The 23,747-nt window shown below is 41.0% G+C and overlaps 1 protein-coding gene across 3 annotated transcripts in view; it reads left to right on the plus strand.

The window, feature by feature from the left end:
- shank2b (SH3 and multiple ankyrin repeat domains 2b) overlaps window positions 1–23,747 on the plus strand; it is a 1,127,200-nt gene that overhangs the window by 733,345 nt on the left and 370,108 nt on the right. For all 3 annotated transcript variants that reach the window (XM_063061684.1, XM_063061685.1, XM_063061687.1), the window contains exons 15-16: window positions 8,135–8,217; window positions 8,521–8,645. In XM_063061684.1, coding sequence (XP_062917754.1) covers window positions 8,135–8,217; window positions 8,521–8,645 — 208 coding nt within the window. The remainder of the gene's footprint in view (window positions 1–8,134; window positions 8,218–8,520; window positions 8,646–23,747) is intronic.

Here is a 23,747-nt window from a genome sequence, read left to right on the forward strand (position 1 = left end):
CTGAAACAAATCTATGGAGGGAAGTGCAGAATAAACAGTTCAACCTGTTGCCAAGCGAAGCAGCAAAGAGCTTCGAGATTGGACAGGAAGTCCTAGGGCATGATTACTGAGAAGAGAAGAGGATTACTGGTAGGATAACTACAAGAACTGGATCACTAATGTACATAGTGGCTGTTGGAGATCAGAATGGACATGTCATGTGGACCACATACTGGATGTTCAACTGAAGAACAAACCTGAGTCAACCGCATCCAACAAGTCGGACACGTTACAGTCACTGGACTTACCTCTCAGTGACGATGTTACTGACAGCAGTGTGACACCGGAAACCAAGTACGTTGTCTCAGACAAGACACCTACCAAACCTGATGCTACTCCACAGGTCCAGAGGCGTGACAAGAACGCTATCATTGTTAAGATGCCTGCCAAACCTGATGCTACTCCACAGGTCCAGAGGCACGACAAGAACGCTATCATTGATAAGATGCCTGCCAAACCTGATGCTACTCCACAGGTCCAGAGGCGTGACAAGAACACTATCATTGATAAGATGCCTGCCAAACCTGATGCTACTCCACAGGTCCAGAGGCACGACAAGAACACTATCATTGATAAGATGCCTGCCAAACCTGATGCTACTCCACAGGTCCAGAGGCACGACAAGAACGCTATCATTGATAAGATGCCTGTCAAACCTAATACCACTCCACAGGTCTAAAGGCACCATCCTGAAAGAAACAGAGTGCCATCCAAAAGATTGAACCTTTAGAACTGTGAAGTTAGTTATGGACTGTTATCGTGAAAGCATGTTTATTTGGAATATGGGTATATGAAAGGGAAATTGAATGTTTTGTGCATATACAGTTTTATGTTGCATTAATCGAAAGGAGGACGAAGTGTAATGTATGGAGCTATTTCTTTTATATCAACGACCCCCGCCGATCCCCCACTTAGCACTATGTATTGATCTGTTACCTGCGCATGCACTGTTGCCGATGCATGCGCATCGTTCCCTCTCTCGGTGCGATATGATTACACCATTTAAAGCCATCTCCCAAGTGCGTGCTTTTATTTAATTGATAGGTACTCGTGCACAGGAACAACAGTGTTAGTAATAGGAAGGATACTGATGTGGATGCAAGGACAATGACTCTCTTATGGCTTCCACAATTGATTATATAACATATATAATCTTCTTGACATAAGAAGAGAGTTTGAGTCAACCAGGCCTATGTTCCACAGAGGTGGCATGGTAGTATAGTAATTGGCGTAATATTACTACAGTGCCAGTAATCAGTGATCGGGATTCAATACTACCACTATCTGTAAGGAGTTTGTACGTTATACCCATGATGGTATGGGTTTCCTCCCACATCCAGAAACATATGGGTTAGGGTTAGTAAGTTGTGGGCATGCTATGTTGGCGCTGGAAACATAGTGATGCTTGCAGATGCCCCCAGCACACAATCAGTTGGCCATTGCCGCAAACGACACATTTCCTTCTGCTTTGATATCTTAATGTACATGTGGTAAATAAAGCTAATCCCTTCAAGGTTAGAAAAATGAACAGGGATCTCAATGAGAGAAATCAAATCATAAGGATTTGGCTGTTGGACACTGTAAAAAATGTTTGCCTGGCTGGAGAGCTTAGAGCAAAGGTCACAGGCTCAAGATAAACGTGCTAGACATTCAGTACTGAGAAGTTCACCCAGTTGAACGTTGGAGTTCTCTATCCCAGAGAAATGATCAGTCAATGGAAACACTGGGAAGAGAGAAGGGCAATTTTGTGGATAGTAGAGATACAAGATAGTTCAGGAAGATGGAACTGAGGCTTGGATTGAACGGACAGCTGGAGATTTTCCTCCAGGGCAGAAATGACTAATAGGAGAGGGCATAACTTTAAGGTTTTTGGAGGAAAGCACAGGGAATTGCTAGAGTTAAGTTTTTTTTAATACAGAGAGTAGTGTGTGCATGGAATGCACTGGCAGGGGTGATGGTAGAGGTACAGTTGAAGTCAGAAGTTTACATACACCTCAGCCATATACACTTAAACTCAGTTTTTCACAATTCCTGACATTCCCTGTTTTAGGTCAGTTAGGATCACTACTTTATTTTAAGATTGTGAAATGTCAGAATAATGGTAGAGAGGATGATTTATTTCAGCTTTTTTTTCTTTCATCACTTTCCCAGTGGGTCAGAAGTTTACATACACTTTGTTAGTATTTGGTAGCATTGCCTTTAAATTGTTTAACTTGGGTCAAACATTTTGGATAGCTTTCCACAAGATTCCCACAATAAGTTGCTGGAATTTTGTTCCATTCCTCCAGACAGAACTGGTGTAACTGAGTCAGGTTTGTAGGCCTCTTTGCTCGCACACGCTTTTTCAGTTCTGTTCACAAATTTTCTATCGGATTGAGGTCAGGGCTTTATGATGGTCACTCCAAATACCTTGATTTTGTTGTCCTTAAGCAATTTTGCCACAACTTTGGAGGTATGCTTGGGGTTATTGTCCATTTGGAAGTCCCATTTGAGACCAAGTTTTAACTTCCTGGCCAATGTCTTGAGATGTTGCTTCAATATATCCACATAATTTTCCTTCCTCATGATGCCATCTATTTTGTGAAGTGCACCAGTCCCTCCTGCAGCAAAACACCCCACAACATGATGCTGCCACCCCCATGCTTCACGGTTGGGATGGTGTTCTTCAGCTTGCAAGCCTCACCCTTTTTCCTCCAAACATAACGATGGTCATTATGGCCAAACATTTCAATTTTTGTTTCATCAGACCAGAGGACATTTCTCCAAAAAGTAGGATCTTTGTCCCCATGTGCACTTGCAAACTGTAGTCTGGCTTTTTTATGGCAGTTTTGGAGCAGTGGCTTTTTCCTTGCTGAGCAGCCTTTCAGGTTATGTCGATATAGGACTCGATTAACTGTGGATATAGATACTTGTCTACTTGTTTCCTCCAGCATCTTCACAAGGTCCTTTGCTGTTGTTCTGGGTTTGATTTGCACTTTTCGTACCAAAGAACATTCATCTCTAGGAGACAGAATGTGCCTCCTTCCTGAGCAGTATGACGGCTGCGTGGTCCCATGGTGTTTATACTTGAGTACTATTGTTTATACAGATGAATGTGGTACATTCAGGCATTTGGAAATTGCTCCCAAGAATGAACCAGACTTGACATCATTTTCTGACCTCCATCCGATAAAAAATTTGTGGGCAGAACTGAAACAGCATGTGTGAGCAAGGAGGCCTACAGACCTGACTCAGTTACACCAGTTCTGTCTGGAGGAATGGAACAAAATTCCAACAACTTACCGTGAGAATCCTGTGGAAGGCATCCCAAAACGTTTGACCCAAGTTAAACAATTTAAAGGCAATGCTACCAAATACTAACAAGGTGTATGTAAACTTCTGACCCACTGGGAAAGTGATGAAAGAAATAAAAGCTGAAATAAATCATTCTCTCTATGATTATTCTGACATTTCACATTCTTAAAATAAAGTAGTGATCCCAACTGACCTAAGGCAGGGAATGTTTTCTAGGATTAAGTGTCAAAAATTGTGAAAAACTGAGTTTAAATGTATTTGGCTAAAGTGTATGTAAACTTCTGACTTCAACTGTAGATACATCACGGACATTTGAGACTTTTAGATAGGCATATGGATGAAAGGAAAATGGAGAGCTGGGCAGGAAAAATTAGTTTGATCTAAGAGTAAGTTAAAAGGTCCATACAACATTCTGGGCCAAAGGGTTTATACCATGCTGTAATATTCTATGATCTATGTTCTACATTGTGATATTGAAGGGGGGATAACCCTGAGCTACTTTTCTTCCTGTTATTGAGTTCTTATGTTCAGTTAGAACCTATGATGGTAAACAAATTTTGCAAAGGTATTGGTAAGATGTAATATAAATGCATCATAAGTTGGTGATGTATGTCAGAATACCAGTGAGGCTTGTAATGCTCTTTTTACCTTGAGTCAACTGGGTGATCTATTGCTTCAATATAATCCTGAAATGGGTGAAGCTTCACTATTGCATTCTTAGCTGTAGTAAACACCATGTAAGCTTAAGGTTCTAGCCATGTGAACTATACTCTGGGATGTCCTCCTGAGATATGGTGATTTTTTGCATTGAACTTATTGTTCTTGAGTTAAAGTGATTGGCCTGATTTGTTTTTACTGGGGCCTGTTGTTGTTCCTTCTCGTGCCTTTTGGCGCATTGGGTGGCATTTTTGTCATTTCCATAGCATTTGATTTTCTTTCAAATGAGGTCGAGTTGCTTGCTTGATGTTTATTCCAGCACACATGGAAAGTGTGCAAGGATTCGGCTGGATTCGAAGTCAGGATCATTCACCTCAAAGTCCAGTGGTGATGCCACTATACCACCGGCTTTTACTGGGGCAACAATTTCCAATGCACTGACAATAATTACCAACCACAAGCCAACTATTGATAAAACCTAAATGTAAGACCAGGACCCCAAAGGTTCCTCAGATGCTGGCAATCTTGAGCAACATGCACACAAAATTTTGGAGGAACTCAGAAGGTCAGGCAGCATCTATTGAGGAGAATAAACAGTCAATATTTTGGGCCAAGACCCTTTGTCAGCACTAATAAATCAGGACCCTTCCTGATGAAATGTCTCAACCCGAAACGTCAACTATTTATTTCCCTTCATGGATGCTGCCTGACCTGCTGACTTCCTCCAGCATTTTGTGTGGGTTGCTGTAATATAAGGCCCTGAATTCTATTTAATTGACTGTGTTAGTGATGGGAAGGATACCGATGTGGATGCAAGGAATATATAACTGCCACAAGTGATTATCTAACAAATACTTTAACCATGGACATGCAAAAATCTGATGCCTTCTTCAGTTACGCCATCCTTGGTGTCCACTGGAAAATTTCATCTGCAGAATCTGAGTGGCAAATTTGAGGATATAATTGTGTCCCGAAATACAAAAGCACAGTCATTTTGGTAGGAGGTAAAATGCTATGGAGGAATAAGCTGATGGAGAAAGCCCCTCAGTCTGGTATCCATTATATGGAGTGCTTGTTCAATAATGTGTTTACTTTACTTCTGTGGTTTCATACCCCATTGTTTAGTCATTCACTGAATGTGAACATTGCATGCAAGTACAATGTCTATTGCCCATCCTTAATTGCCCTTGTAAAGGTGGTGCAGAGTCTCCTTCTTGAATTGCTTGAATCGTTACTCTCCTCCCAGATTGGTGTTTAGGGGTGAGCTCAACACCTATGACTCAGCAACCATAGTGAATGGTCATATGCTTCTGGATGTATGTAAATTGGAGGAGAGGATAGTAGTGTTCCTATTTACATTAATATAGAATCAATCCCTCGTAGAAAGGTACAGGCATAGAACCAGCTGTAAAGCGGGCCTACAATGGGTAGTTAAAACTGCCCAACACATCACTGGCACCAGCCTACTCACCAACGAGGACATATATACAGCAAAGTATTAGAAAAAGGCCAACAATATCGTAAAGGATCCCACCCACTCTGCACACGGACTGTTTGTCCCACTCCCATCAGGAAGAGACTACACAGCACCCATGCCAGGACCACTAGACTCAAAAACAGTTGTTTCCTCTAAACATCTGACTGAACAACACCTCCACCCATCAACCTGTCCCACCATCACTACATATACATCACCTAGCATCACTGTATGTATCTAATAGTTACTTGTACATTGTGGTTTATAGAATTGCTATTATATTTATATTTATGGTGAGTTTTGTTTTTTATTGTGTTCTTTATGATTATTACATTTTGTTATGCTGCATTGATCCAGGATAACAATAATTTTTTTCTCCTTTACACTCATGCACTGAAGAATGACAATAAATGATCTCGAATCCTGAAGAGTTGGGAATGTCCATTATCTGAGATCTATGATTTAACTCTAGATTTTCCATTATTTCCTTTTCTTATACAAAATCTATCAAGTTCAGATTTTATTTTAAATGGAAGAGAATAACTTTTAACTTTTGTGCATAGATACACTTCACAATTTGATTCTTGAAAGAATTGGCGTGAAATTTTAGACTCTTTGTCTCGGGTCCTGGTGACTCCAATCGCCTCTCTTTATATCCTCGGTCAAGTCATCTTAATGTTATGTAGTCTTGAATATATTGATCTTTATTCTTGTAAACTTTGGGGACGTTTGTGAAAACCTTCCTTAGTCTGACTTTTGGAGACCAGACCACTACACCATCATTTATGTGTTGCACTGCCCTCCTGCTCAAAACAACACATTTCACAATAGACTGTACGTCAGTGGTTATAAACTTGAATCTGATTCACCTTCACTCACCTTTAAGGACATCAAACACAAAATGCTGGAGGGACTTAGCATCTATGGAAACAAAGAAACAGTCAACATTTTGGACCGAGACCCTTCACCAGGACGGGAAAGGAAGGACCAGAATAAGAAAGTGGGAGGGGGAGGAGTACAAGCTGGCAGGTGATAGGTGAACAAGAGAAAAGCAGCCGATGCTGGAAATCCGAGCAACACACACAAAATGCTGGGGGATCTCAGCTGGCCAGGCAGCATCTATGGAAAACAGTACAGTCGACATTTCGGGTTGAAACCCTTTGGAAAACCCATCTTGCCGAAGGGTTTCGGCCCAAAACCTCGTCTGTACTTTTTTCCATAAATGCAGCCTGGCCAGCTGAGTTCCTCCAGCACTTTGAAGAGCTAGATGAAACCAGGTGAAGGGGAAAGTGGGAATGAAGTCAGAACATCATTTAAGGATATCTGTCTTTCTCATAAATTAGGTTAGACTGCAATGTTCAGATACAACATGAGGTATTTGATTTTGATGTGCCTTTATGCTGTATAGATACCTATAAATTACCACCAGGTATAAAAAGCCAGGAAATAAACTGAATCTCTTTATACCCAACACTTTTTCCCACTCTGGCCCTTAGAATCTGATTAACCCTATAATAACCAGAATATCCACTCTGCTTTGAAACAAAGCAACTATGTCTCTAAATCAATAAACAACATTTAACTTCTGTGTCTCTGTGCTAGGCATTTTACAATTAAGTAGCTAATATTCAAAAAGAAATGGGCATTTATCACGAGTCATGCAATCCTGGAATATTGCACAGAATATTCAGTGCATACTGCTTGAGGCAGCCAAAATATATTTTTAAAGGTTTCTTCTCAGTTCTGAATTCTTAATTCCAAACCCTGGCTCTCAAAATGTTCAGCCAGTTCCCGATAAGCGTGGCGAATGTTTTTAAAGATTGAAGATTATTTAATGTCATTTCCAGCACGCAGTGTAAAGGAGAACGAAATAATTGTCTAATCCTTATAATCTAAGCCTTTTGAGGGATTAATGTCATTGATTTGGTTGAAAGTATTTATTGAAAGGCTGAACGTCTGACACAAACTCCGAATAAGCCTATTTTGGTTTTTTTTGTACTAACGACTGTTTTATGACTTTGAATGATTTGTGATTGCCTTCAGAATATGTTGTGATTTGTGCACCGCTCCCCCTTAATGCACATTTCCTGGTGTTAATTCAATTATGTAATGATCATACTTTTGAAAAAAAAAACCTGCTTGATGACGGCAAGAAAGCTACCACATTATTAGAGGTGTGGGCTGCTCGCAGCACGCAGCACTCGCTGGAATAAAAAAATACAGACACAAAAAAAAAATCCACAGAGCTGGTCACCAGTCGCGGCGGGAGAGAAATGCTGCTTCGGTTTCCTTCGGGTTTCTTTCCCCGCGGCTTCCCCAGAAGATGTACCTGGTACTTGCTCAGTGGGAGGACAGCGGAATCCGGATTGCACGCATTTCCCATTGCTCTAGCGAGTCGCGGATGACATGTGATCACTCATTCATTCAGCCCATCATTCACAACGCTCCTCTCCCTTGCTATTGTTTCAGGGCTCCTTTATCTTTTACTGACACGCCGAAGCAATTGGTGATCAAACCTGCCTTTCCCCCCTAAACCCCCCTCTTCACTCCTCCAACCCATCCCGTCTGATCACCGTCCTGGGAAATAGCAATGATGAGCCGGCTGGTGAAAGTAGCGGCGGTGATGGGTTCTAGTAATGGGCGCTATCTTCTGGATTCTCTTTACAGCGACTGCATCATTGAAGAGAAGACAGTTATCCTGCAGAAGAAAGACAATGAGGGCTTTGGATTTGTGCTCCGTGGGGCGAAAGGTGAGGCATCAAATCCCTTCTTTAAATGCAGATTCGACCTTATTTGTGAGGAATGGGGGTGGGCAGCGTTATTGAGCACACGCGGAGCTGCTGTTCAGATTTGGAGCCTTGTCGCGTGTCATGAGGCACATTTTCTAGGCTCCCTCTCACACTAATGCAACACGAATTAAATAATGTTTTTTTCAGGAAGCTCCAATGGCAAAAAAAAATCTAAACTTAGCCGTGGATTTTATTTATTTTTCAAAAGTGAGATGTTGAATATAACCCTTGTGGATACGCTAATGGTTTTTGCCTCTACTCTAGCTGACACACCAATTGAGGAATTTACTCCAACTCCAGCCTTTCCTGCACTCCAGTACTTGGAATCAGTGGATGAAGGTGGCGTGGCTTGGCAGGCGGGACTGAGAACGGGTGACTTCCTAATCGAGGTAGGCTAAAGATGAACTCAGCTCATTCCAGGCCATGTATTGTTGGTTCCTTTGGAAATTCAAGTTGTTTTTCACCAGCAGGAGTTGTCCAGTTGGTACTTGTCTAACTTTCATCTCCTTGAGGAACATTTATGGAATTAGTAGTCAAAATTTTGTTTCCTAGTAGCTGGTGACTTTCTAATATTGCTTTGATCTAAAAATTTGAAGCTGGGTCTCGTTAAACATGCTAATCATACATTATATGGATTGAACATGTGTTGGTGATGTCAATTAGCATGCAAAAAGTTGTGGTTTATTTGGGTTAAGAATATAGTTTTTACTTAATGCTTTAGAAATGTGGTTTGAAGAATGGCAGTGAATAATACTCTGAAATGACTTTATCCCAGAGTTACTCAAATTGTGGCCTTTGCCATTTGGCAGTGGGTAATTTTGGCGAGAATACATTGTGCTGAGATGATAAGCCAACTGCTTGAAAGTCTGAATTACAACTAAGTCTCTTGCTTATCCATTTTGATTCACAAGTGCCTCATAGACTGGAGTTGTATGTGGGCCAGACCTATATGTGACAGGTTTCACATTCCAAAGGACATTAGTGACTAAGTCAATTTCAATATTTAATGAGTAATAATTAGTATCTTTTGCATTTTATTTGTTAAAAAAAAAATTTCTTATCTCTGAGATAGGAGCTGCCATATTTTGGCATACTTTTTCTTTTGGAAATTGAAGTCTCCACACCAAAAGCTTGCAACTCTGTTGACATGCGTGCAAAATAATATATAAAAGTAATTTGTATTTGCCTCAAAGGTGACATAAATACTTAATTTGAACTGAGAATTTCATTAAAAAGATTAATAGGTTAATAAGTAGTTTTTAAGGTTGCAATGTCCGACAGATTTTTTTTTGCCCCTGTCATGTCCATGGGATATGGGCATTGATGCCATTTATTGCTCTTCACTAATGCCCATTAATGACCAGCATGAATCACTCCAATCTATGTGGTGAATGAACAGGGGTTCCAAGATTTAGACCCATAGGTACGGAATGGATGGTGATCTACTTCCACAAAGATGTTGTCTGACTTGGAGGAGAATGCTGAGGTGTTGGTATTCTTATCAGCTCGTTAACTTGGTCCTCAGCTGTTGGTGGTTGCAGGTTTGAGATGTTGATGCCTTGGTGATTTGTAGATGTTACTCACTGTACCTTTGATCATCAGTGACAAAGAGAATGAACTCTGAATGTAATGGATGGAGTCTCTCTCAGCCTGCTTTTCCTTAGATGGTATTGTTGTGTCCTGAGAGCTGTGCTCAAGCTGGCAAAAACTAAAATGTGAGGGGAACTCATATTGCTAGCTCTTCAGGAGGGGGGCAGTTAGAAGAAAGTGATTGAGAATGTCATTGAAGAACTTACACCTTAAATATGTAATGTTGGATGTGATGTTGAAACTTTATAAAGCACTGGTGAGGCCCCACATGGAGTATTAGAAAGAAAGTGCTGAAACTGGAGAGGGTTCAAAGGAAGTTCACAGAAATGCCTCCAACATTGAATGGCTTGTCATATGAAGAGTATTTGATGGTTCTGGGCCTGTATTTACTGGAATTCAGGAGGATGAGGAGTGACCCCATTGAAACCTATTGAATGACGAAAGGCCTTGATAGAGTTTGTAGAGTGGATGTGGAGAGGATGTTTTCTGCAGTGCGAGAGTCTATGACCAGGGGACACAGCCTTAGAATAGAGGGGAGTCCTTTTAGAATGGAGGTGGGGAATTTCTTTGGCCAGAGAGTGGTGAATCTGTGGAATTATTTGGCACAAGCACCTGTGGATGCCAAGTCATTGTGTATATTTAAAGCAGAGGGTGACAGATTCTTGATTGGTTAGGGTATGATGGGATATTGGGAGAAGGCAGGAGATTAGGGCTGAGAGGAAAATTAGATCAGCCATGATTAAATAGTTGAGCAGACACAATGGGCCAAATGGCCTAATTCTGCTCCTATATCTTATGGTCTTAAATATCCACGTAAAGGTAAAGTAAAAATCCCATCCACCAAAGCTGCCTGAAGCAAAACCTGTGGTTCCAGAATATAGGATGTCTGATGGGGCATCAGACAGCAAATAAACCTCAGTCTCTGCATTTCTATATGTCATGAAAGCCTTGCACCTGGAAAAAGTTTGGCTGTCTTGTCAAGAGACACACATTTCATATAAAGATATCCCATGGTTTGTGTTTTGCTTTACTGATTGTAGAGAAATTCACTCTGCCTCATAGAATTACCCAGAGCTTCACTAAAGGCAATTGATGGTTCATGCATAGCACTTGTGTCTTGGATTTAGGTTGGTTTTACTTTTAAAACTGTAAAGTTTGTTTAGCCATTGCTTCGTCATGTGCCTTTTGTTAGGAAATCAATCACCCTTGTAAACTTTTTTCCACTTATAAAGTAGCATGCATTTGATTAATTATATAATTGATTTATGTTGCCATGAAATTAATAAGATGTCCGAAAGCTGTGCCTGCAAGGTTGAGGGAGTCACAGTGTGGTTATTCGTAATCCAGAAGCCTTGACTATTGATCCGGAGACACAAGTTCAAATCCCAGCATGGCGGCTGGGGATTTTAAACATTTGATTAGTTAAATTAAACTAGAATAAAAAAGATAGTATCGGTCACTGAATTATTATAGAAAAAGATTGTATGGCTCATTGATGCCCTTCAGGGGAGTAAGTTTTCTCCTTACTCAGCCTGTGATCTCAGATCTACGACAGTGGTTGGGACGTTCTGAAACGGTCCAGTAGGCTTCTCGGTTACCAGGCAATTAACCTTGCGATGTTCACATCTTGTGAATAAATATGGCAGTAAATACTACAAGGAGTATGTCAGAGGTAAGTTCGACACACGGAATGATGAGTGTGTGGAACACCCTGTCAGATGTGGTGGTGGAGGAAGGTACATTATGGCATTTCGGAAACTTTTAGATAGGCACATTGATGATTTTAAAAAAATATAGGAGGGAAGGTTTAAACTGATCTTAGAGTAGGTTAAAAGATCAGCACAACATTGGGACTGAAGAGCCAGTACTGTGCTGTAATGTTCTGCTCTTAAGACCACCTTGCTTCTTAACTCTTTATTCAGCCCCTCATGTCTAGTTTAGTGATTTGATGTTAATTAATCCTTGGTGAAATGGGACTTTGGCAACTGCTGAGATTTCAGGGTCTTCAGCTGTGATAGAAAAAAGAAAAGCACAGAAACAGGCCCTTTGGCCCATCTATTTTAAAAAGGGTGGTGGATTTGGAGCAGGGGTTCCCAACCTTTTTTTATGCTATGGCCCGGTAGCATTAACCGAGGGGTCTGTGCACCCCTGGTTGGGATCCCCTGTTATAAGTGTTTGAATATTGTTAAGATGGAGATAAATTGGTCCTTAATAAAAAAAAAAGGAGGTGTAATGTTTTTTAGGGGATAACTGGGAATGCAGATCTGAGGTTACAATTGTCCATGCAACTCGGTGGACTAAGAAGTTTGCTTCAGTGCTGTCTGTCTCCATGACTATGACCTTGTTAAATGGGACAGCAGGCTCAAGGGGTGAGCGGCCTACATCTGCTACCAGCTTATTTTGTATGTTTGGTTGATGTGGGAAAGACTTCAATAATAATTGATTCCCCAATAAAGGGTATCTGAATGAAGTGCTATGTGGGAGGGAAGGTTTAGATTGATCTTGCAGTAGGTTTAAAGATCGGTATTGCATCGTAGGGCGAAGGGCCTGTATTGTGCTGTTCTACGATACAGCAAATTCTGACATAATAAATGGGTTTAATGATGTGCTTTGGGGAGTTTGCCACACAGTGAAAACTTAAATAGTTTTTCTCTTTCTTTTTATTCAAAATGATGTGTTTTGTGTGTGGAATTGCCTTGGTACAGTTTTCCTTCCTCCTCTCTCCCACTGCTCTTCTCCTCCATCTCCACACTGCAGATTATTTTCGGATTTCTGCACTGTTGAATTATTTGTTGACATGGTGACGACCAACATTAAAAGCTGCCTCCAGCAAAACGGCGTCGTTCTGTGAAGCATTTCAACTCTTGCTGGCTTGTCATGGCATTAAAATATATATTTTTAAAAATTAAGTGTATTTCCTTAATTTGAGAAAACAAAATGCATTTGTGATCATAAGGTGCTAATTTGAAGAGTTGAGGAGTGGTGTCACGAGCAGCAAAGTTGTCCTATGTAAAACTGGAATAAAATTATTCCAGTGATCAAGCTAGCTGAAGTGTTGATTCAAATTTATAAAAATACGCTAGGCCACATACATACTAGAGACAAGGCATTGCTTTAAGACATAGGAGCAGAATTTGACTATTCAGCCCATCGAGTCTGCTCCACTCTGATCATAGCTGATTTATCATCCACCTCAACCCCATTCTCCTGCCTGTTACCCATAACCTTTGATATCTCTACTAATCAGGAACCTATCAAGCTCCACCTTAAATATACCCTCTCACTTTGCCTCCATAGCTGTCTGCAGCAATGAATTCCACAGATTCACCACCCTGTGGGTAAAGAAATTCCTCCTCATCTCTGTTCGAGGAGATCATCCTTTTATTCTGAGGCTGCGCCCTTTGGTCTTGGACTTTCCCATTACAGGAAACATCCTTTCAACATCTACTCTATCTATAGGCCTTTCAATATTTGATAGGCCTAATGAAATTTCCACCCGCCCACCCCCATCCTTCTAAACCCTAGTGAGTATAAGCCCAGAACCATAATGCACTCCTCATAAATTATTGTATCCCTTTTATTTCTGGGATTATTTTTGTGAACCTTCTTCAAAGTATATTTGTTATCAAAGTGCTTGTATATTACCTTGAAATTCTTACAGGCATTCACAGTAAAACAGAACAATACAATAGAATCAATGAAAACAACGCACAAAGACTGGCAAACAAAAAATGTGCAAAATGAGACAAACTATACAAATAAAATGAATTTAATATGGTAATTGTAGAGTGCTTGAAAGTGAGTCCGTACATTGTGGCATCAGTTCAGTGCTGAGGTGTGTGCAGTTATCCATGCTGGTTCAGAAGCCTGATGCTTGAAAGATAATAACTGTTCCTGGATCTGGTGGTATAGAACTAAGGCTCCTGACCCTCCTTCCTGATGGGAGCATTGAGAAGAGTGCATGGCCCAGATGGCAGGGATCCTTGATGATGGCTGCCACTTCATATGTAGCTGTACTCCACATGGGCATAGATGTGTATAGCATTATATAATAGCACACCACTTCATTGGTGTTCAGGTGGTGTTGAAATAGTTTCCAGGAGATGATTAGCCTTTGTTATTATAACATTAGACTGTAAGATACTCTAAAATAACAGCCAATGGTCTTACTAACTCAGTTCAGTTTTACAATGCTTAATAAGAGGGAAAAGTGAAAATTTCTGTCCTTGACCTAACTGAGGCCAGAGTTCAGAAATTGTAACGATGCATTTTGTCATTAACAGTAATAGCTCTGCCACAAAGCAGACTTGAGATTTATTGTGGTTGATATATAACCATGGTTTCTCGCCTAAGATATAAGATGTCTGTTTCAGATTCAGGGGAGGATGTGGCCTTGGACAGCCCATTAACACCCAGGTTTGCCTGATTGAACCTTTAGGTCCTGTAGCTGAAAAGTAGCCTGTTCTCTTGAAATATGTGTGGGACTTTTTAAACATGCAGACTGTTATAAATATAAAGACTAAAGTTCAAAGTAAATTTACTATCAAAGTATGTATATGTCACCGTATACAACCATGAGATTTATTTTCTTGAGGGCATACTCAATAAATCTATCATAGAATAAATGAAGGACTGCACCAACTTGAGCATACATTCAGTGTGCATAAGACAAACTGTGCAAATACAAAAAGAAAATAATAATAATAAATGAATAAATGATAAATATTGAGAACATGAGATGAAGAGTCCTTGAAAGTGAGTCCTGGGTTGACAGAACAGTTCAATGTGGGCGAAAGTGAAGTTATCCCCTTTGGTCCAAAAGCCTGATAGTTGAGGGGTAGTAACTGTTCCTGAACTTGGTGATGCGAGGCCTGAGGCTCCTGTACCTACTTCCTGATGGCAGCAGCAAGAAGACAGCATGTCCTGCTTGGTGGCGGTGCTTGATGATGGATGCTGCTTCCCTGTGACAACGCTTCATGTGGATGTGCTGAATGGTGGGGAGGGCTTTACCTGTGATGGACTGGATATTTGTCACATTTACATCATTTGCAAGTAAACCATTCATGTCTCCACTTACCTCGTCTCCATTAATGCTTCATTCTGCTCCTCCCATTCCTCAGAGCCAAACATGCCATTTGGCCCACCATCTTCATGCCAACCATTGTACTTTTCTATGTTCATCCCATTTACACACATTTGATCTGTAGCTTCCTGTGCTTTGAGGATTTAAGTGCTTTTCTGGTTACTACTTAAAAGCTCCACCTCCATCTTAGGTGCCATGTTCCAGATGCTGAAAAAGTCTCTGTTTCTACTCTCTTGTTCCCGACCAGGTTAACAAACAATCATTCAGGGAACCTTTGCACTCTTCTTGATGTAGCAATTCCAATGACCTCCAATTTTATTTCCACTGGAGCCTTCAATAAATAAATATCTGCTCCTGCATAGTGTAAGCCACATGCCCCTCCCAAAAAATATTTCATCAATGCAAATGAAAAATCCTCTCTCTCTCGCACTCACATACAATTTCTCTCTCTCACTCTCTTGTCTGATCAGTCAAGTTGGGTATGATGTTATACCAAGGGGTTTTCTATTGTTTGGCCCTCAGGTGACTGTAGAGGCTGATCTGTGATCTGCATAACCAGGATGTTAGGGTAGGTTCCCGTAAAGGAGAGAACGCCTGAGTGTAACTTTATTTATGTGGGAAGGCTGATACATACGTCCTTGACAGATTGAGGTCAAGGTCTAGTGGCGTGCAATGTGAGACAACTGGAGACCTTTCACTGCTGCAGCCTTCCTCCACCTTCACTGCTGTTGTGATGTGTCAGTATCTTCCACTAGCTCAACCGCTGAAGTCTTGGTTGGGTTGCTCTTTCACTGGAACCTCCTCCTTGACTTTAGCACTACGGGTGAACTTACCAGTGGCTAAGCACCAGATGGCTAAGCTCCAGACGGATTATTCTCAGGATTTCAGGAACTCACAAGCCTATCCACGATGACAAGGTAACGATCCTTGGAGAAGTCCCTCTGTGTATCAAAATAACATGCAGCGTACAGGTATCGTGCATGCACTCAGTCTTTTTCCCCAGAGTTGTGGAAGGATGATTCACATATAAAATGAGCTGCCAGAGGATGTGGTTGAGGCAAGCACTTTAAAAAGCACTTGGACAGGTATATAGATAGGAATGGTTTGGACCAGGGGTTCCAATCTGGGTCCATGGGCCCTCAGTTAATTATTAGGCTCCACGGCATAAAAAAAGGTTGGGAACCCCTGGTGTAGAGGGGTAATGGACAAAAGGGACAAGTTGAGATGGGAATCTTGGTTGGTATGGACCATTTTGGGCTGAAGAGCCTGTTTGACTTCACGGTCCTATCCTTTTGGGCACAGCACTGAGCTGGAAAGCAATGGCAAAACCATGTGTTTGGTAATCGCAAGAGATTTTACAGATCAGGGTACTGTAGCATTGTGGACTGGACTGTTGACCCAGAGATTGAATCTGACTGCAGCTGCTGAACAACTTAAGTTAAGATAATTAAATAAGTTTGGAAGTGATGAGCTTGACCAGAATATTACAAAAAGTTTACTTGGTGCACTGAGGACTTTCAGAGACATGAGTGACCTAAATACCCTTCCAAGCACACCAATCTGATTAACTCTTACTGTCTCCTGCACCACGGCCATAGAAGAGATGGCAATAGGTATGACCTTACCAGTGACAGAATCAGAATCAGGTTTCATATCACTGGCATATGTCATGAAATATGTTATTTTGCAGCAGCAGTACACTACAATACATAATAAAAAAACTATAAATTATAATAAAGTTCAAAGTAAATTTTGTAACCAAAGTACGTTTATGTTACCATATAGAACCCTGAGATTCATTTTCTTGTGGGCATACTCAGCAAATCTATAGAATAGTAACTATAACAGGATCAATGAAAGATCAACCACAGTGCAGAAGACAACAAACTGTGCAAATGCAAATATAAATAAATGGCAATAAATAAGGAGAACATGAGATAAAGAGATTGTAGGAACATTTCAATGATGGGGCAAGTGTGTGTAGTTATCCCCTTTTATTCAAGAGCCTGATGGTTAAGGTTTAGTAACTGTTCTGGTGGCGAGAGTCTTGAGGCTCTTGTGCCTTCTACCCGATGGCAGCAGCGAGAAGAGACCTGGGTTGTGGGGATTTCTGATGAAGGAAACTGCCTTCCTATGACAGTGTTTCATGGAGATGTACTCAATGGTTGGAATGGCTTTACTTGTGATATTCTGGAACCACCATCTTTTGTAGGATTTTCTGTTCAAAGACATTGGTGTTTCTTTACCAGGCCATGATGTAGCAGTCATTATACTCTGCCCTATACATCTATAGCAACTTGTAAAAGTTTTAGATGTCATGCCAAATCTCCACAGACTCCTAAGGAAGCAGAGGTGCTACTGTGCTTTCTTTGCAATTAAACTTGCCTGCTGGGTGCAGGACAGGTGCTCTGCAATAGTAACATCCAGGAATTTAAAGTTGCTAACTCTCTGCACCTCTGATCCTCTGATGAGGACTGACTCGCGGACATCTGATTTCCCTTTCCTGAAGTGTCCTGAAATAAAAAATAAAAATAGTGCAAAAAGGAGAGCAAAAAGAGAAGAAAAATCGATGTGTTAGTGTACAACGGTCATTGTCCAGTCAGAAATCAGATAGTGGTGGAGAAGAAGCTGTTTCTAAAATGTTGAGTGTCTGTCTTCAGGCTCCTATACCTCTTTCTTGAAGGGAGAAATGAAAAGAGGGCATATCCGGGGTGATGGGGTTCCTGAATGATGGATGCCATCTATTCATTTTGTGAATGAATAACCGAAATTGAGCAGTTGCTGAGATTCTTTGGTATTGAGTTGCGTTTCATTGTTGAAGTCTCCATTTCCAACCGAGAGAGCCTAACCACCCACTCTTGGCATTAAATGGCATTCTAATTACCAAGTCCCTCTTTTTCAACATCCTGGGGATTAACCACTGACCTGAAACTCAACTGGACAAGCTACATAAATACTGTATCTACAAGAGTGGGTTGATTATGTTATCCTTATTTGTCATATGTACATCAGAACACACAGCAAAATGTGTAATTTGCATCAATGCCTGACACATTCCAAGGATGTGCTGGAGCCATCCCGCAAGTGTTGCCGTGCTTCTGTCACTAACGTAGCATGCCCACAACGTACTAACCGAAACTCGTCTATCTTTGGAATATGGGAAGAAACAGAGACATCCAGAGAAAACCCACGCGGCCACAGGGGGGACTCATACAATTTCCCTACAGACAGTGGCGGGCATTGAACCTGAGTTGCTGGCACTGTAGTGGCATTGCTCTAGCCGCTACAAGCTTGAGATTCATTTTCTTGTGGGCATACTTAATAAATCTAATAACCATAATAGAATCAATGAAAGACCGCACCAACTTGGGCATTCAACTGGTGTTCAAAAGAATACGAACTGTGCAAGTACAAAAAGGGAATAATAATGATAAATAAATAAATAAGTAATAAATATTGAGAACATCACATGAAGAGTCCTTGAAAGTGAGTCTTTTAAGTTGTGGGAACAGTTCAGTGATGGGGCAAGTGAAGTTGAGTGAAGTTATCGCTACTGGTTCAAGAATCTGATAGTTGAGGGGTATTAACTGTTCCTGAACTGGTCTCAAAATGACAGAGACTTGTGTTCAACCCTGAACTCAGATACAGTTTTACTAGAAACAGAAGAAACAGTAAATCTTCTGTTCCCCTAATGCCTGTGTGATCATTAAATAAGATGGCAATCTTCTACCTCCAGACCAATGTTCTCTCGTTTCTCTTGGTGTTGTGGATGTTTCTGTCGCAGAGATCTGTGGATGCCGAGCCTGTGAGAATTTCTAAGGGTGGACTGGGTGGGCTCTGAGACGATTCAACAATTAGTGATTATAGCATTTAGAGTCATACAGCATGGAAATGAGCCCCTCAGCCCAACTGGTCTTGGCCAGCCAAGTGCCCCCATTATTTGTCCCGCTGTATGGTAGACTGAGGCTGTGGGCCTACTCCAGCTGTTCCGTCTCCAGGTCTGTGGACTCACATTCATTATGAACGTTCTTGCTTGCTTTTATTGTTTGCACGATTTGTGTGATTCTTCCCCCCCTCCCCACTTTTCAAAAATTGGGTTCTATATGGTTTCATGTTTTATGGCTGCCTGTAAGGAGATGAATCTCAAGGCTGGATGATTTGTACAGTTCTTTGCTAATAAATATACTTTGAACTTTGATATCCTTCTAAATCTTTCCTCTTCAGGAATGAGTCCAACTTTGTTTTAAAATTTGTGACTGTATTTCCCTAAAAGGTTGGACTGTTTAAGAATGCATGGAGCAAACTAGAAATCAATCTGAGTGGCCACTCTTTGATTTTGATTTATTATTGTCACATGTGTGAAGATGCATTGAAGAGATTGTCTTGTGTACTGATCAGATCATTACATAGTGCATTGAGCTAGAACAAGGTAAAACAGTAACAATGCAGAGTAAAGTATACAGGCTGCCAAAAAAAATGCAGTACAGGTAAACAAGTAAGTGCAAGAACATAATGAAGTAGATTGAAGCCAAGAGTCCATTTTAATGTACAAGATGTCCTCTCAAAAGTCTGATAACAATGGGATAGAATCTGCCCTTGAGCCTGGTCGTGCATGCTTTCAGCCTTTTGTAGCATTTGCCCAAGGGAGAGGGGAGAAGAGAGGTGTCCAGGGTGGGTGTAGTCATTGGTTATGCTGGCTGCTTTACTGAGGTAGCAAGAAATATAAATCAAGTCCATGGAGGGGACGCTGGTTCCTGTGATGTGCTGAGCTGTGTCCACAGCTCTCTGCAGTTTCTTGCAGTCACATATAGAGCAGTTGCTATACCAAGACAGACAGATGTTTTCTGTAATGCATTGTTTAAAAATTGGTAAGAGTCGCCAGGGACATGCTGAATTTCTTTACCCTCCTGGGGTAGTCTGCTGTAAGTAACAGATTAATTTGATGCACATGTTTTATATGTATCTGTTCTCTGTTCACTGAATATGTATCTATTTATTGAGCTACAGTGCAGGAATGGGCCCTTCCTGCTCTTCAAGTTGTACCACCCAGCAATCCTCTGATTTAATCCTAGCCTAATCACAGGATAATTTACAATGACCAATTAACCTACCAGTCTTTGGACTGTGGGAGGAAACCCATGCGGTCACAGGGAGAACATACAAACTCCTTACAGGCAGAGGCAGGAATTGAACCCAGATCACCTGTTGTGCTGCCCCTTTGAAAAAGTTTTCTTGGGAGTCACTGTTTTGTTTTTTCCCCCCTGTTCTTTAAATAGACTGATTGCTGAGTAACTTTAATATGAGTCTTTGCTGATTAACCAATTTCCCCCTGGGATCAATAAAGTATGACTATGACTATGATATGCACTTCAACTTGTTAGCTGAGGCATCGTTTCTAAAAAAATATGCATGTTAACTTATCAGCAGTTTTGAAACTTGTGTCGAACTTCATTGGAGCATTTTGGAGGCTGAAGACAGTCAGAGTGAGAGAATCAAAGAGATGGGAAGCTCAGATCTATGTGCACTGAATGGAGGTGTTAAGTAAAAAGTGAGGTTATCCACTCATCTCCAAATCTTGTATCTGTTAAATTGTCATGTTCACCTCAAGGATCTGTACTGGGAGTTCAGCTGTTTGTGGTGTATATCAATGATCTGAATGAATATGTAGATGGCTGAGTTAGTAAGTTTGCAGATGATACGAAGATTGGCGGTGTTGTGGATAAATGACTGGCAAATAATACAGTGGATTTGTTGTAGCTATGGGTGGAAAAATGGCAAATGGCATTTAATTTAGCCAAGTGTGAGGTGTTGCTTCTTGGTAGGTCAAATGTAAAGAGACAGCACACTGTTAAGGATAAGACCTTAAACAGTTTTGATAAGCGGAGGGATCTTTGGGTCCCCAAGATAAGAGAAGTTCATAGCTCCCTGAAAGTGTCTACACAGGTTGGTAGGGTGGTTAAGAAGGCATATGGCTTGCTTGCCTTTCTTAGCTAAGGCACTGAGTTAGGCCACGTCTGGCGTACTGCATACAGTTCTGGTTGCCCCATGATATGGCTTTGGAGAGGGTGCAGAAGAGGTTTACCAGATGGTGCCTGGGTTCGATGGTATGTGCTATAACGAGAGGCTGGACGAGCTCGGGTTGTTTTCCCTAGAGCGGCTCAAGCTGAGATGAGATCTGATAGAGGTTTATAAGATTATGAGAAGCATAGATAGAGTAAACAGACAATATCATTATCCAAGGGCTGAAGTATCTAATACTAGAGAATGGGTGTTTAAGGTGAGAGGAGTATTATAAAGGAGATGCTTGGGGCAGGTTTTTTTTTACACACTGAGTGGTGGGTGCCTGAAATGTGCTGCCCGGGGTGGTGGGGTGGCAGGATACTGCAAGGGCTTTTCAGAGGTGTTTAGATTGATACTTAAATGTGAGGAAAATGGCCACATAGGCAGCAGAGATTACTTTAGTTGACCATTTGATTGCTAATATAATTGGCTTGGCTCAACATAGTGGATCGTAGGTCCTGTTCCTGTGTTATATTGTTCCTATGATTAAAACATGGAACAAGCTCTTTACACAGAGTGGTGGGTGCATGGAACACTATGCCAGGGGTGGTGGTAGAGGTGATGGCAGGCACCAGTCTACCCAGTATATATACAGAACAGTGGCAGAAAAGGTTAATAATTACGTAAATGATCCCACCAACCCACCTTGCTCATGGACTGTTTGTCCCACTCCTATCAGGGAGGAGGCTATGTAGCATCCACACCAGCACTACCAGACTCAAAAATAAAAAAATCTGCTTTCCCTAAGCAGTAAGGCTGATCAACACCTCTACACGCTGACCCACCTCTCCATATCTCCAACCACCTCTATTGTTTTATTTCAGAGTTACCTTCCATACTGACACTCCTGTGCCTAGCGTCATTTTATGGACATACAGTCAATCCATGCATATAAGCTATTTTGTGTATTTATTTATTGTGTTTTTAATCATTATTGTGTTTTTTTTGTACTATATCGGATCCGGAGTAACAATTACCGGAAATAACATTAGACACCTTGAGATACATTAGCAACATTTAACAAAAGTCTTGAATGCACATGGATGCTAGAAAAGTGGAGGGTTATGTAGGAGGGAAGGGTTAGATTGATCTTGGAGTAGGTTGAAGGGCTAGCTCAACTTTGTGGGCCAAATGGCCTGTACTGTACTGTACTGTTATGTTCTATGTAAATTCCTTTAGGGTTTATTATAAACAAGCGTTGGAACTAATCAGGTTCTGCAAAAAAAAATGTTTTTTCACTTCCAGTGAATAATTACGTGTGTGGGAACTGTAACTGGCATGTGTCTTTGCATTGTACTCTATTGTCCCCTCATATCCCAAATTTTGAAGAATTCAGTCATCCACTTAAATGTGAAACAGTTGTTGTTAAGAGGTGTCCAGATTTTCTGTAGCCAATGGATTGACCCATCACAGTGTACTGGCTAATATTCATTGTTCAATCAGATTATCTGATTATAATCAATGTACAGCAGTGTCTTGTGCAGGGATTGGCAGCTGAATTTCCTGTTTTACAATAGTGATTCACTTCAGAAATATTTCATTGGCTGTGAAGAACTTAGAGTTGGGAACAACATAATGAAATTTCAAGTCACCCCCCACCGATGATGAGTCTTGGCCCAAAATGTTCACTGCTTACTCCTTCCATAGGTGCTGCTGGGCTTGTTGAGTTCCTCCAGCATTTTGTCTGCATTGCTCAAGACATCCCGCATCTGCAGGATCTCTTGGGTTTTCAATTTTGTATAAAAAAAATTGCTTGCAGTAAATAACTTTTCTGATGGGAATGCCAAGAATAAAAGGAACTACTGTTTATTACAGTAGAGTTTTTGCATTGAGCAGTGCATGAAACTTAATATTTGGAGTAGGGCTGAACGTGAATAGCCGCACACAACTCCGGCCATATATATGATATAAACTCAGTGAAGAAGTGACCTTTCATCAGCTTTACCCTATGGCAGGGGTTCCCAACCTGGGGCGCACAGACCCCTTTCTTAATGGTATTGGTCCATGGCATGAAAAGCTGGGGACCTCTGCTCTATGCTCATTCAGCCAGTTGGCTTTTTGTGCCCAAGTACCTCCAATTTTAAGTTTTTCTTATTTAAATTTTTAAAGGACTTTTCTCTTTGGTGTGAAGGAGGATGACAAGTGATTTGATAGAGGTGTACAAGATAATAAGAGGCATAGTTCAAGTGGATAGTCAGAGACTTCTTCCCAGGGTGGAAGTAGCTAATATGAGGGACATAATTTAAAAGTGATTGGAGGAAATTATTGGGGAATTGTCAGAGGAAATTTGTTTTAGATATAAAGAGACTGGTGATAGTGTGGAATGCCCTGCAGGGGTGGTGTTGAGGGAGATACATCAGAGCCATTTAAGAAATTTTTAGATATGCACATGGATGATAAAAAATGGAGGGTTTGATTGAAGGAAAGGTTAGGTTGATCTTAGACGAGGTTTAAGGTTGGCACAAGATTGTGTGCTGAAGATTTTGAATTGTGCTGTAGTGTTCCATGTTCTAAATCTTTTCATGGTCTCATTCTCTCTGAATTTTTAACTTCTTCCATCCATACACTCTACTTCCTTCTTACTTCCTTCTCCTTGGAGTCAGTACCAAACCTTCACACTTCATGCACCTTATGTGCTGGTGTTTCCTGTCCATCTCTTCCTTTTCTGTACCTTTTTTCTATTGTTTTGCACAGTCCTCGTGTCTCCTCATTTGACTGAATGCCAGCAACAGACCAGTAATAATAGTCTACATGTCAG

This window comes from Mobula hypostoma, chromosome 11 (assembly GCF_963921235.1).
Source record: "Mobula hypostoma chromosome 11, sMobHyp1.1, whole genome shotgun sequence".
NCBI lineage: Eukaryota > Metazoa > Chordata > Chondrichthyes > Myliobatiformes > Myliobatidae > Mobula > Mobula hypostoma.